At 38.9% G+C, this 14,148-nt stretch overlaps 1 protein-coding gene across 1 annotated transcript in view; it reads left to right on the plus strand.

Annotated features, from left to right (window-relative positions):
• Positions 1–14,148, plus strand: part of SMU1 (transducin family protein / WD-40 repeat family protein) — a 56,702-nt gene that overhangs the window by 13,386 nt on the left and 29,168 nt on the right. The window contains exons 7-8 of the mRNA XM_088961869.1: positions 11,814–11,900; positions 11,988–12,041. Coding sequence (XP_088817995.1) covers positions 11,814–11,900; positions 11,988–12,041 — 141 coding nt within the window. The remainder of the gene's footprint in view (positions 1–11,813; positions 11,901–11,987; positions 12,042–14,148) is intronic.

The raw sequence follows: 14,148 nt of genomic DNA on the forward strand, positions 1-14,148 counted from the left end.
ATAGAAAAATTTGAACATGCATTAATATTATATATTCTTCATATTGAACAAAAATATGTTTAAAAAATAATAACTATTGTTAGTAAAGATAGAAATGGCTAAAATATGAAGAAAAAAATGAACTAATGTCTTAATCATAGTCCATTTTCCTGGTTAAATAGGTTAATGATTCAACCAATAAGGTCATTTGATTGTTGACTATCATCATCATCATCATTTGATATTGCCATGTGCAACGTGCGTGCATTTTTACTCCGTCATGAAAAAGTGCGTAAACTCCATTTAAAACATAAAAAATCAACATAATCACAAAAAAATGGGAAGAAAAGAAATCTCAAAAAATAGAGGGTCTGAACCTCTATTTTTCTCCTAGGAAAAGAAAGAAGAAGATAAATATGAATTGATTGGACAAAATTTTGAGTTCTTAATTATCAAATAAAAAAAAAGAGTTCTTCCATGCTTATTAGTTTAGGTTTGGAAGTCTTTGAGGGTTCAAGACAGTATACATCTTGATTGAACCCTAACAAAAAAAAAAAACAAAAAGAAACTAGTATTTTTAATTCAAACTAAACAATTTAATTTGATAATTGTTGTTTATCAAAAAGAAACTAGTATAAATCGTTGGATCTATAGACATACAATTTGGGACATCAAGAGCTTTGCAAAGAAGTTGAATGTTACCTTTAAATGGGTGAGAAGAACAACAAATGGGATGGCGGATATTCTAGCTAAACAAGGGGTTGTCGGGCATTAAATATTTTGGGAAAAACTGTAAAGTTGTAATCGGAGGGAAGAACCTTCCCACCCTATTGTAATCTTCTTAATTGGCTCCAATAAAATATTCTCTTATTGATCAAAAAATAGTTTGATAACTGGGATTCCACTGGAAGTAATATACATCTTGTCGAAGCCACTATTGATCTTCTTGGGTGAATCACCGGAGATCGCATCGGTGGCAATGGTGTTCGTCTACAGCCTCAGAGTGCATAATGGCCCCAATGCATATACAACAACCCAATTCGGCATTTCTTTTATTCTGGATCATAGTCCATGTCAATTGGCTGGAAAGGGTGTTGCCGGTGTCCACGCCAATTTCACTGGAGTCAATCCATTTTTACTTGGGAAAAATCTTCAAGAGGAAGTTGTCTTCTACAAGCAAAAGGGTTACATGATGGTCTTTTGAGAAATCCACATCAATTCAACCTGATAAGTTTCCAGTTACCTTTCGTTTTAGGGCCTTTCAATTTGACCAAGGATATCTACAGGTATAAAGGGTTTGTGAAGTTGCAAAATGGAGGAAAGAGGTAAAGATTGAAGCAAAAGTTTTCATTCTGGAAGAGATAAGGATCAGAGGCCAGCAGAGTTTGAAGATTAGGGAGGCAAAGAGAGCTATAATAATGTCTTGAAGTGATCGAATGGATGCAGAAGTTTGTTTCAGAAGCAAGCTATAAAGGTAAACAAATGAACTTTACTAAGTTCAACCTTGATGGAAGAAAGAGGTATGAGTTGGAATGCAAAAAGAATGCAGAGGGTTGCTACATAACTTTGCAGGAATTCTTTGGAGGAAGAAAGAAGCAGGTGGTCTGTTTCCCAGAGAGTAGAAGGGGTAATGGTTGGAAGGCAGTGACACAGCTGTACTGAGAGACTTTATTCAGCAGCAGAAAACAAAACAAGTAGAGGGTGCAGCAAAGTAAAAGAAAGGAAGGGGGTATGCAAAAGAGAGAGGAAGAACCTAGAGACAGAAACTGGTTTATTGAAGAAAAAGGAAAAAGAAGTTATAAATTAGTAGCATCAGTAGAAGAGGAGAACTGGGGGAACAAATTTGTGGTGGAAACCTCAAGTCCACCAAAGGATTGGAGAGGTATTGCCCAGGCGATACTTAAAGAGTTAAACCTGCAAAAGCCGTGGTGATTACTCCTTATGCCTCTTGTAAAGTCTTATTAGAATTGGTTGAAGATAAAGTAGAGATTTCAGCTCTAGTTATTCACTTAGAGGCTGGTGCTGCCACAATCTCGAAATGGTGTACTCTCTCCAATACCAAAAGTTTTTTTATTGAGGACAATGTAATAGTCAGATTGCTTGGGTTACCTTTCAACCTCTGGAAGGAGGAAGTATTACAGTTAATAGCTGTAGTCTGCGATGCAAGATTAGATGGTGTGTTTGATTGTGATCTCTATTCAGTTGCAGTGATGTTAGGTGGTGTTAAACCAATGACATTCCAAGGAAGATAGAGGTTGTTTTAGATGGTGTAGTTTGCCCCAAGGTAGAGTAGTCTCCACAAAAGAAGTTAAGGCAACTGAGGTTCCCAAGAAAAAAGAGAAAAAAGATGATGACTTAAACACTTGGGGAAATTCAACATTGCAGGGTGGGTTGAGGATGGCAGGTCCTATGTTCAGTTGGTGACAGGGGAATTAATTGGAGTCAGGCTTGCTTCAGTTCAAATTTCAAAACAAGATGAACAAAGGTCGGCAAGGTTTTAGGGTTTGAGCTAGTCCTCTGAGACGGTTCAGTTTGGCTCATTAAACCAAGGTCAGTCACATGTTGTATTAAGTAAACACGTGATTGGCAAGGGGATAGAGGGGTTGGGCCCTAGCCCATCGGGACCTAATGGGCCTAGTCAAGTGAATGGGCTGGCTACCTTAATTCGGGTGGGCCCAGAAATTAAAAATCCATGCGCCCTTTTAAGTAGGCACGTGACTGGCAAGGGGATAGAGGTATTGGGCCTAGGCCCATTAGGACCTAATGGGTATAGTCAAATGAATGGGCCGACTAACTTAAGTCAGGTGGACCCAAAACATAAAAAGCCACATGCCCTTTTAAGTAGGCATGTGGCCAAAGGAGATGGGGAGATGATGGACCAAAAAGCTGGTCTATCATCGTCTCCCTCGAGCAATTCGCAATCAGCGTGCGCAGGAAGTAGGGTTCGCCGCAGTGGTGCGTCAAACCTGAACTGGACATGGGTCCCAAGCTTGAAAAAAAAGGGCTTCTCTTTGGAATGTCGCAATCCGAGGTTCAAGAAGCATCATCCGACGACAGTGGAGACAAGGTTTTCCCTCTTTCTGGTGACAAAAAATCAGAACACCACAGACACATTTGAGGACTGTGAGACAGAGGAAGGAAGTAGCTCAGATTCAGAGTTTGAAGGTGCTTCAAGTATTGGAAGCGTAGAACTGTAAAAAGCCAACCCCCTTAGCGATAATGAGATCCTACATACCGAGTTGCTTTTTTTGGAAGACGGCGACTCGGATTTAAAAGTCTCAGTTCAGGAAAGGCTTTCTCAACCTTCCCCCATATTTATGGAAGTGGGGTTTACCATAGCTTTTACAAAGGAGAGGCAAAGGTTACCGACTCCTAATTTTGCTCCCAGTTCACTAGAGCACCAAGGCGCTGATAGAAGACTAGAGGAACATGACATACCTCGGTCACCGAACACAGTGGTTTCAATCAGGGAACAATATCTAAAAGTGGATTCTAATGCAAGGAATAAAACAATATTGGTTGAATACAATGAGGACCCACAGCCACCTCTTTTGGAAGGAGTAGACGCGATCTTGCCCCTTTGTTTTGCTTCTTAAGACCCATTGGTCTCTTCCCACAATCTTTTAGGTAATATTGTCAATTTGGTTTTTGGTATTGATGTGGGTTTTCTGCTTGGAACAGGTACTCTTGCAGCAACCATGGATGGAAAATATTTAATTGGGCACAAGGAGGTGGGTAAAGGACGGGAGGAAGTGGAAAGGGGAAGATAATTATAGGAAGAGGAGTTAGAGAAGATCTGGGATCAGATCTGTAGGTTTTTGGAGGAGTATAAGAGAAAAGAGGAAGAGGTAGGGAAGTATGGGGTTCAAGAAGGTTCAGTAGAAACAGAGGCTCAAAGTAGCAAAAAAGCTGGGGATGAATTATAGGAAGAGGAGGTGGGTAAAGGACGAGAGGAAGTGGAAAGGGGAAGAGAATTGTAGGAAGAGGAGTTAGAGAAGATCTGGGATAAGATCTGTAGGTTTTTGGAGGAGTATAAGAGAGAAGAGGTAGGGAAGTATGGGGTTCAAGAAGGTTCAGTAGAAACAGAGGCTCAAAGTAGCAAAAAAGCTGGGGATGAATCAATTATGGGAAAGAAGCAGAAGGAGGAATTAGAGAGGATTTGGGGACAGATTTGTGCTCTCCTTGAGGAGTATAGGCAAACAGAGGAACTTGTGGAGGAAAACCAAGGGCTTTTGGAAAAGCAAAATAAAACAAGAGTTGTGTTAGATAGATCTGGAGTAATTAACAACCGAAGGAAGAAGAAAAGATCAGAGGTGGAAAGGTTGATATCAGATATAGAAGAAAATTTGGAGTTCAGAGGAAGAGGGGAGAGAAGGAAAGCCTCCAAGTAGGGGCCTGATCGTAGGAGGGGATGCCAAATCTTTTATCTCCATGAAAATCATCAGTTGGATTTACTTGGGCACTAACTGATCTATATGGACCAAGCATTTACAAAGGGAGGAATGATTTTTGGGAAGAACTTTATGGGATACAAGGACTTTGGGATGGTTTGTGGTGCTTGGGGGGAGATTTCAATGTAATCTGATTTACGAATGAATCAAATAATCCCCAACAGGTCATTACAACCAGCATGCGGGGATTCAGTGATTTTATTAATAACTGTGAATTAAAAGAACTCCCAATGCTATAAGCCCTCTAAACTTGGTCCAACTTTTAGGAGACACCAACTTGCTCCAAATTAGATAGATTCCTCTTCAATGAAAGCTGGGAAAATAAGTGGGCAGACTTGATAACTAGGGCTCTACCGAGAGTCACTTCTGACCACTGCCCCATTGGCCTATGACAGGAGCCTTTTAGGCAAGGGCCTCGACCTTTTAGGTTTGAGAACATGTGGCTGACTCACCCGGACTTTGTGAAGAAGGTTGAGGAATGGTGGAGAGAAGACATAAGGGGGGTGAGGTGGAAAGGGGTAAGATTTCACAAAAAACTTGAAAGATTGTGAACACTTGTGAAGGAGTGGAATAGGGAGCATTTTAGGTGAATAGAAGAATTGAAATCCTCTTTGTTGACCCAAATAGAGGATTTGGATGCGAAGGAGTCCCAAAGAATCATAAGCCCTCTAGAGAGAGATCGGAGATGGGAACTAAAAAGAGGGTTAGATGAAGTTGTTTTGAGAGAAGAAATTTCTTGGAGGCAGAAGTCTAGATGTAAATGGATTAAGGAAGGAGATGGGGACAGTAAATTCTTTCATAACCTAGCCAATGGAAGGAGAAGGAAAAGCTAGTGTCCAAGTTGGAGGTGGATGGAATAGTCTTTGATACCCAAGAGAGGATAGCCAATTGTTTCGTTGACCACTTCAAATCCATTTTGAGGAGACCCCTAAGTCCTAGGGTGGAGTTGGAAGGCATTACTTGGCAGAGGCTTCTAGAAGAGAGTAGTAGTTGGCTAGAAAGGAATTTCAAGGAGGAAGAAATCAGAAAAACCGTTTTCTCAATGGACAGGTCAAAAGCACCAAGGCCAGATGGGTTTACAATCACTTTCTTCCAAGATTGTTGGGATGTTGTCAAACAAGATTTAATCGAGGTCATTAAGGAATTTGAGGATAATCCAATGATGGATTGTGGAATCAATGCTACTTTTTTAGCCTTAATTCCCAAGAAGAAAGTGGCCAAGCATCCAAAGGATTTTAGACCTATTAGTTTGGTGACTAGTGTTTACAAGATTGTGGCTAAGGTCTTATCTTTGAGGATAAAAAAGGTGCTTCCTTGTCTTACCAGCCAAGCGCAAGGAGCTTTTGTTCAGGGGAGACAAATTGTAGATTAGATTCTAATAGCAAATGAATGTGTGAAGGAGATGAGGAGATTGGGGCATCAAGGATTTGTTTGTAAACTTGATCTTGAAAAGGCCTATGACTTGGTAGATTGGGGATTCTTACTACTTGTGCTAAGAAAGTGTGGGTTTGGGGATAGAGGTGCAAAAGGATAAAGGGTTGGCTGTCCAATTGCCATTATTCCATCCTAGTCAACGGGGTGGTTAATGATTTTTTCCTAGCTAGTAGGGGTTTGAGACAAGGTGACCCTATGTCACCGTTCCTTTTCACTTTAGTCGCTGATGCTTTTAGTAGACTCCTCTCAGAAGCAGATAGAGCCGGATCTCCAAGAGGGTGGAGAATAGGTAGAGACAGAGTTTCAGTAACCCGTCTCCAATTTGTAGACGACATACTAATCTTTTGTGAAGGTTGTGATTTGATGGAGGTAAGGAATCTAAAGGATCTAATAATTCACTTTGAGAGGGCCTCAAATTTAAAGGTTAATTTTGAGAAGAGTTGTGTTGTGGGAGTTCACTTGAACAAAGAGGAGTTGGAGTCTATAGCAGCCTGGCTAGAATGCACTTGCTCTTAGTGGCCTCTATCCTACTTGTGACTTCCATTAGGTGCAAATCCAAAGGAAAGTAGGTTCTGGAACCCGGTGGTGGAAAAATAAAAAAAAGATTGGCAGCTTGGAAGAGAAACTATATTTCTAAAGGGGGTAGAGTTACTTTGATTAAAGCAACTTTAGCCAGCTTGCCGTGATACTTCATGTCAGTCTTTAGAATTCCCAAAAGAGAGGCAAAGAGGTTGGAAAAACTAATGAGGGATTTCTTATGGGAACCTGGTGAAGAGAAAAAAAGATCACTCGATTAGGTGGGAGGTGGTGTGTCGGAGTAAGGAAGAAGAAGTTCTAGGATTAGGGAACGTGGTGAACAAGAATGAGGCTCTTTTAGGTAAGTGGCTTTAGAGGTGGCCCCTGGAGAGGGAGAGCTTGTGGCATGAAGTAGTGAAAAGTATCCATGGCTGTTCCGAATCAGGTTGGGATGCGGGAGTATCCCGAAGGGCTTTGCTCACAACACCTTGGAAGGCTATCTTTGGCATTCTCCCTAAGTTCCTCAATTTTGTAAGGTATGATGCTTGCTCTGGAAACTCCATTCTTTTTTGGGAAGATACTTGGGTGAACTCTCAACTCCTAAAAGACTGTTTCCCTTCTCTCTATTCCATCTCCCTCTTTAAAAAGAAACCCATTTCTTGGTTCCTTTCCCCCCCGGTTTGCCCTTTGGCCTTAAATTGGGATTTCGGGTTTCGAAGAGGGTTAAGGGATGAAGAATTTCTTTTTGTTTCAGAGCTGTTGTTGCTTCTAGATTCAGTGTGTTTGGACCCCCTTAACCCGGATGTTAAGAGTCTGGTCCCTAACCTTGGTTGGCTCATTCACTTGTGCTTCTTTCTTTAAAGCCCTTTGCTTCAATCCCTCTTCTCAGGTCTTCCTCGTTAAAGAGGTATGGTCAAGCCCAATTCCCCCCAAAATAGCAGTGATCATCTGTTGGGAAGCCTATTATGGTAAGATCAATACTGTGGAAAACTTGCAAAAGAAGAAACCTTTTATGTGTTTGTCCCCTAATTGGTGCTCTCTGTGTAAAGTGAAGGGTGAGGACTGTAACCATTTGCTGATATCATCCTCCTTTGCTACCAATATTTGGAACTGGGTTGTTTCATTATTTGGGTGCAGGTGGAATTTCCCTCTGAAATAAAGTTGCTGTTCACTCCGGATGCTTCAAAAAGAGGGAAGCTAGTGTGGAAATGTATCAGAGCTGCTATGTTGTGGACTGTATGGGAGGAGAGAAATGCTAGAATATTTCAAGAACAGGAAAGGAGTCTTGCTGAAATCAAGGAATGCATATTGACAAGGACTATTTCATGGTTAAAATCTTCACACTTGTTGGCAGATTACTCCTTTGATGACTTAAGGAGAAATTGGGCTGCAATGGTTGCTACAGTCTCCACCAAGATCAAATCACAAGCTAAATAGATTCCCCCACCAGATGGTGTGGTAAAATTGAAATTTGAACCCAAGGCCATCGGGAATTGGTTGGATTCTGAGAGACAAAGACAGCAATATGTTGTCTCTGTTTTCAGGACTAGTGGGTGAAGGTGATTCAATAAGGGCAGAGCTATTAACAGCGATACAAGGTATACAGATGGCTAGTCAAATTGGAGTGACAAATTTGCTAGTAGAAGGGAATTTCAAGGTAGTAGTAGGCTGGCTAATAAGCCTAGAAACAGCTTGTTGGGGCTACAGGGATCTGTTAAAGAAAGTTAAATGGATGACAAGGAATATTACTGTCAGGTTTCAGTGGGTTAGAAGATCAGCAAACGCAATGGCTGATTCTCTGGCCAAGCAGGGGGTGTCAAGGGGAGATTTATTTTGGGCTACTTTGTAATTGTATCTCAGGCTTGGGCAGTTTTGGTGTATATGGTTCAGTCCTAGGGGAGTAACATCTCGTGCCTCCTAGGCTGATTGTATTTTTGTTATTTGATTTAATAAAATTCTCTCATTTATCAAAAAAAAGTTAGATAATTGTTGTTTTAGTATTATAACCTAAGAAAGCTAATAATATAAAATATCCAAGGGCATTGTATACAAAAATATCTTGGCAATTGAGGTGACCCTCCATGAGTGCCTTATCGCCTAGGCATCACTCTACATGTTAAGCTATACCTTGGTATTACTTGGCTATCATGGTTAGGTAGTATACCCTAGAGGTAGTCTCTACTTTATACGATAGTGAGTTCTTGTGTCATTTGGTGTAGCAATGGCAGACATGTTTGCTAGGTTATTTGACTTTTCATTTGATTGATATAGCACATTTGTGTTTAATTGGATGGTCACAAGAAATTGTTTCGACTATGTGAAATGAAAACCAAATCACCTAGGCATGCACTCACTGGGTGATTTGGTTTGTCCTTTTACTAATGGCATGCTTGGGGTTTTTTAGAGGCCAGAAGAAAATGTTATGATTATGTGAACTCATTGCTCCACATGTTAGGCTACCTTCATATTTCTTGATATTCCTTCTAGGTAGTGGATCCCGGAGGTATCTCCATTTTATCATACGATAGCAGGTAGTTCACGTATCACTTGGGGTAGCAATAGCAAGCATGCACTCATTGGGTAATTTCGTCATTCATTGGATTAATAGAATGTCTATGTTTTATTGGAGGGTTGCGAAAAAGTGTTGTGACCATATGAACTAATCAAAGCCAAATAACCTAGCCATGCACTCACAAGATGAGTTTGTTTTAAATTCGATTATTAGCATGTTCTTGACTGTTAGAGGGTCACAAGAAAGTGTTGCGTCCATGAAGACTTATCAAAATCTAATCACCCAAGAATGCACTCATTGGGTGATTTGGTTTTCTTTTGATTGATAGCAGGTTAGTGTTTTATTGGAGGAGAGTCACAAGAAAGTATTGTGACCATGTGAGCACATTACAACAGATATTTGACTACTGTGGCAATTATTGATTGTCAAAGTAAGGTAGTAGATCTTAGAGGTAGTCTATTTTTTCATGTGTTAGTGAGCTGTTTTTGTATCATTTGGGGTTAGAAGGTAGGCATATACTCATTGGGTGATTTGATTGTTAGCATTTGTATTTTATTGTAGAGTTTCAAGAAAGTATTATGACCATGTGAACTCATCAAAACTAAATCACTTGGGCATGCACTTGCTAGGTAATTTGGTTTTTTATTTTATTGATATCATGTTTGTGTTTTATTTGAGCGTTGCATGAAAGAGTCTTGGTTGTTTGAACTAATTGCTCAACATGGTAGGCTACCTTGATATTTCTAAATTGTCATGGTAAGGTATTAGATCCTAGAGGCAATCTCTATTTTTTCGTTTAATTAAATAGTATGTCTGCGTTTTATTAGAGGATTGCAAGTGTTGTGACCATGTGAACACATCGAAACCAAATCACCTAGGCAAGCACTCACTAGGTGAATTGTTTTTTCGTTTGGTTGATAGCATGTCTGTTGTATTGGAAGGTCAAAAGAAAGTGTTGTGACCATGTGAAATCATTGCTCCACATGTTAAGCCATCTTTGTTTTTCTTGATTGTCAAAGTAAGGAAGTGGTCCATAGAGGCATAGTTTTCTAGGTGCTCAGTGAGGCTAGGTGATGGTTTTTTCTCTGAATAAAAGCAATCTTTCACTATTAATTGTCGCTTAGTTGCCTAGGTGATGTTTTATTTATTTATTATTTATTGGAATAGAACCATGAGTCCCCGGGTATTTTACCATTTTTCACTATTAATTGTCTATAAGTTCATAGAATAATGTATAAGTTTCATTTGAAACATAGAAAATAAACATATTCATGAAAAAAATTGAAAGAAGAGAATTTTCAGAAAATAGAGGGGTTGAGCCTTTATTTTTGTCCTTGGGCAAAATGGAAAGAAAAGAAAGGGTAAAAGATGAAGAAGATAATGATGAAAATAATCAATATGTTTTGATTGGATAAATTGAGTTCTTCCACCATTATTAGCAATTCCAGTTTTTCTAGATTATATACATGTTGATTGAACCCTAACAAATGAGGTAAGTAATAAAAGAAACCAGTATATTAACTTAAACTGAATAATTTAGTTTAATAATGCCTATTTTACTATTATAATCTCAAAAAATGAACTTTCTTTCCTTAGTAACTAACATTTCTTCGTCAGATTTGATGTGAGATGTTCTAGTGCTGTATTCATGTTTCTCTTATTATGAAACTCTGGAATCACTTACATGCTATGCTTATTCCCAACAGGCATGTTGCTCCAAAATTTGTTTGTACTGGAAAATCATGGAAATATTTTAATCCAAAATTTGTTCATTCTCGTGTGCTCTTAAATGACTTGTTTGACTGAAGAGCTTATAATCCAAATTGAATGAGCTTTATATGATGATAAAGTGGTTTCTGACTTATGAAACAAGAGCCATTGATATGATAGTAAACCTTGTTAGTCATGCAACTTGTGTGCTGGGTTGGCTCAGGTTGAAGTCAGCCTTAGCCCAACTCAATGTGTCAAAACCTCAAGTCTAACCCTAACCCAACACAACCTTGATCCCAGTCATCCAACCCAATCATGAGATTGAGTTAGTTGGGTTAGGTTTGGGTTTGGAATCTTACCATCCAAATTTACAAACATATGCATAAATAGTCATATTCATGCAAGCACATATTACATATAAAAGTGATACATAGACATTATATTATATTAATAGTTTATAATAACCACCCTTCACTCTCCTCCCCCTCTCACATAGGCATTCTTCAATACATAAAATCAATGTGTATCATACATAATATTACAAGAATATATAATTATAAGAGTAAAAGGTTGGGTTTGGAATGGGTTAGGTTGCTAAAGGCATTGACCCTAACTCAACCTGATTTTATATCGGGTTGGCATTCTTCAAATTTCAAACCTGGCCCTAAACCAATCTTCAACCCAACCCAACATGATTTGGGTCAGCCTAGTCCAAGTTGCACCTCAATTCTTTTGCAGTTTCGCACCTGATTTTTATGTTATATATATTTTTTTGAAAAGGTAAAGTAATATTTTTTTATGTTAATTTTTTTATTTCTTTTGTGGAAGGTTATCTAGCACTAACTTCTTTTTGGAGCACTAATTTTATATGCTTTTATCTAATTTTAATTGATAATCACATTGGTGAAGTTCATGCCACTTTTGTTATCTGGAAGAGGACAAATTCTTCATATGTTTGTTTAAATAAAAAATAAGAGTAAAAGGAAATCCTTTATTTTCCTATACAATTTATATTCCTCTCCACCTGCATGCTTGTTAAAATGGTTGAACTTTAATTGGTCAAACTTATGCTGTTGCACCAGTTGTCAAAGAAAAGAGACTAGACTTGGTAGGTCTTGCACCAATTGCATTACATACTCTTATTCGCTTGCCATGTTCCTCAATTTTCTACTATCTTATTAACATGCTTCTGATGGTGTTCTTTTTCCCAGTTTGGAAAGAAAAGTCATCCAGAATGTGCTCGTTTTTCCCCAGACGGGCAATTTCTTGTTTCTTGTTCTGTTGATGGATTTATTGAGGTATAGTTGATTTAGAGACATTCTTATTGTTCATACCTTGTTTTACAAGGATCATCATATGTTAACTAATTTTTGGAGCAATTCCAGGTTTGGGACCAAATAAGTGGAAAGCTCAAGAAGGATCTTCAATACCAGGCTGACGTGAGTTTTTCCTTTTTCTTTTTCCCCAAGAGTCTTATATCCTAGATGGATATTTTTTAAACAATATATCGTAGATGGAGATGTCTATCTATTATCTTCTTGGATATATTTCAAGTTTAACATTAAACATAAAGATAACTTTACAGTTTTACAGTTCCTGGAACTGAGGGAATTATATTTGCAATTTTAAGTTGATTTTATACAGGATTACTACAGACAATTTTTTTTGATTCATAACTCAAATAATTTTTTGGTTATGGTAATACAAAAACATACAAAGTAGACAAAGGGAAAAATAAAAAAAAGAAACCGCGGACTGTATGTATACAATCCCTACATACACCCTTAACTACTCTACTCAGGAAAAATAAGCCCCAACCCCCAATATATGTCATCCCTTTGAACCTGTCTCCTAGTAAGGGAGTTTAATCATTAATAGACCTTCTAACCCAATGGAATGAAGTGTTCCCAATTGCTGCTAGTGCTTTAGTATCCCTTAGATTCTTCTGGTATGTCCGAAGGGCACTACCATCTTTCATCCAGCCCACCACAACATGTAAGTCTCCTTCAACCTCTTATCCTCTCATGCCCAAGAGATCTAGCAATCTATACTCCCCTAGCCAAGCATACTTGTATTATCTTTTCTTCATGGTACCTAAATGCATCTCCAATGCAGACAGGCCAAAGGAATAGACAGCCTCATCTCTAATTCCTTTGGGAAAGTGGTTTCCTGGATTGCTTCTGTAAATGGTTTCCAAACTAGGGAGATTGGAGCCCAGCTGAACTCTAGAAATCTCCTTGAGCTGTAATGTAATCTGGTTCTTGGGCCTGCCTTCTTTCCGGGGGCCTATTTGTATCCTTCTCTATATTCTTAATAAAATTACCTTACCTTTTTCAAAAAAAAAAAAAAAGAATGAAACCTTTTAATTTTCTTTTATTTTTTTCCTTGTAACCTGTAGAAGAAGATCTATCTAAAGAAGATTTGAGGTCTTATGATTTTACAGTGGATGTGGTCCTTTTTTTGGCTACTGCAGTGGATGTGGGTCCTTAGTAGAATGGAATGATGAAACATGGTTTGTTTAGTGACCACAAATAGTTGGAATAAGGATTAGTTGATTTGCATTGAGCGTATAGAAGCAGTGTTTTATATGCGCAAGGCGCAATAAAAGCCCACCCAAGATGCAAGGCACTAGGTGAGGTGCGTGCCTTTTTGAAGCAAGGTGCAAAGTTTAAAAAGAAATTGAAAACCTTCACCTTTCTAAACCTCAAACCTCCTCCTTTCGGTCTACACATTTTTTTCCATCAGGTTCTGGGAAGATGACTAGTGTGGGATAGGAAAGTTATGTGAATTATGCCCAATGTTGTATAGATTGGCTGAGGCTGATGTGACTGTTCTTAACTGTTATGAGAGAAGAGGGGAGCAACCTGGTTTGGTGTCCAAGGTTCAGAAGACCATCACTTGACAGGGAAATTGAAGAATGCATTGCACTTTTGGAAAAACTAGAAAGGGTGAAAGTCTCATCCCAGTCAAGGGATGAACTGTGGTGGAAGAAATGCTCAGATAGAAAATACTTTGTGAGGTCTTGTCATCTAACTCTCTGTAGGAACCAATTAGGCCTAAACCAGGCTGGAGGTATTTGGGGCAACCTGGTTCCTCCTAAGGTAGAAGCTTTTGCGTGGCTTGTTGTTATGGATAGTGTCTTACTGTGGATTGCTTGAAGAGTAGAGGGTTGAACATGGCTAGTATGTGTTTCCTGTGCAAAGAATGAGATGAAACAGTCAGTCACTTGTTCATATCTTGCAAGGTTTCTGGTTTCATATAGAATCTCTTCACAGCACTGTTTGGGGTAAGAAACTTTCAGCCAAGATCTCCTTAAGAGGTTTTCTCATCATGGCCAAAGTTCAGAGGTAGCAAGAAAGCAAGGCTGATTTGGAGCTGATACCTTATGCAATCTGCTGGAACATGTGGAAGGAAAGAAACAGAAAAGTGTTTGAAGACAAAACTTGGAACCTGGATAGGCTGGTGGCAGCTGTTGGCAAGCCTGTAACAGACTGGGTCTTGGTACTGCCAGAATTCAAATGGAGTTTCAAAGTTGTAATTTGGATG

This window comes from Nelumbo lutea, chromosome 1, assembly GCF_056320005.1.
Source record: "Nelumbo lutea isolate HS-2025 chromosome 1, American lotus-T2T, whole genome shotgun sequence".
Lineage (NCBI taxonomy): Eukaryota > Viridiplantae > Streptophyta > Magnoliopsida > Proteales > Nelumbonaceae > Nelumbo > Nelumbo lutea.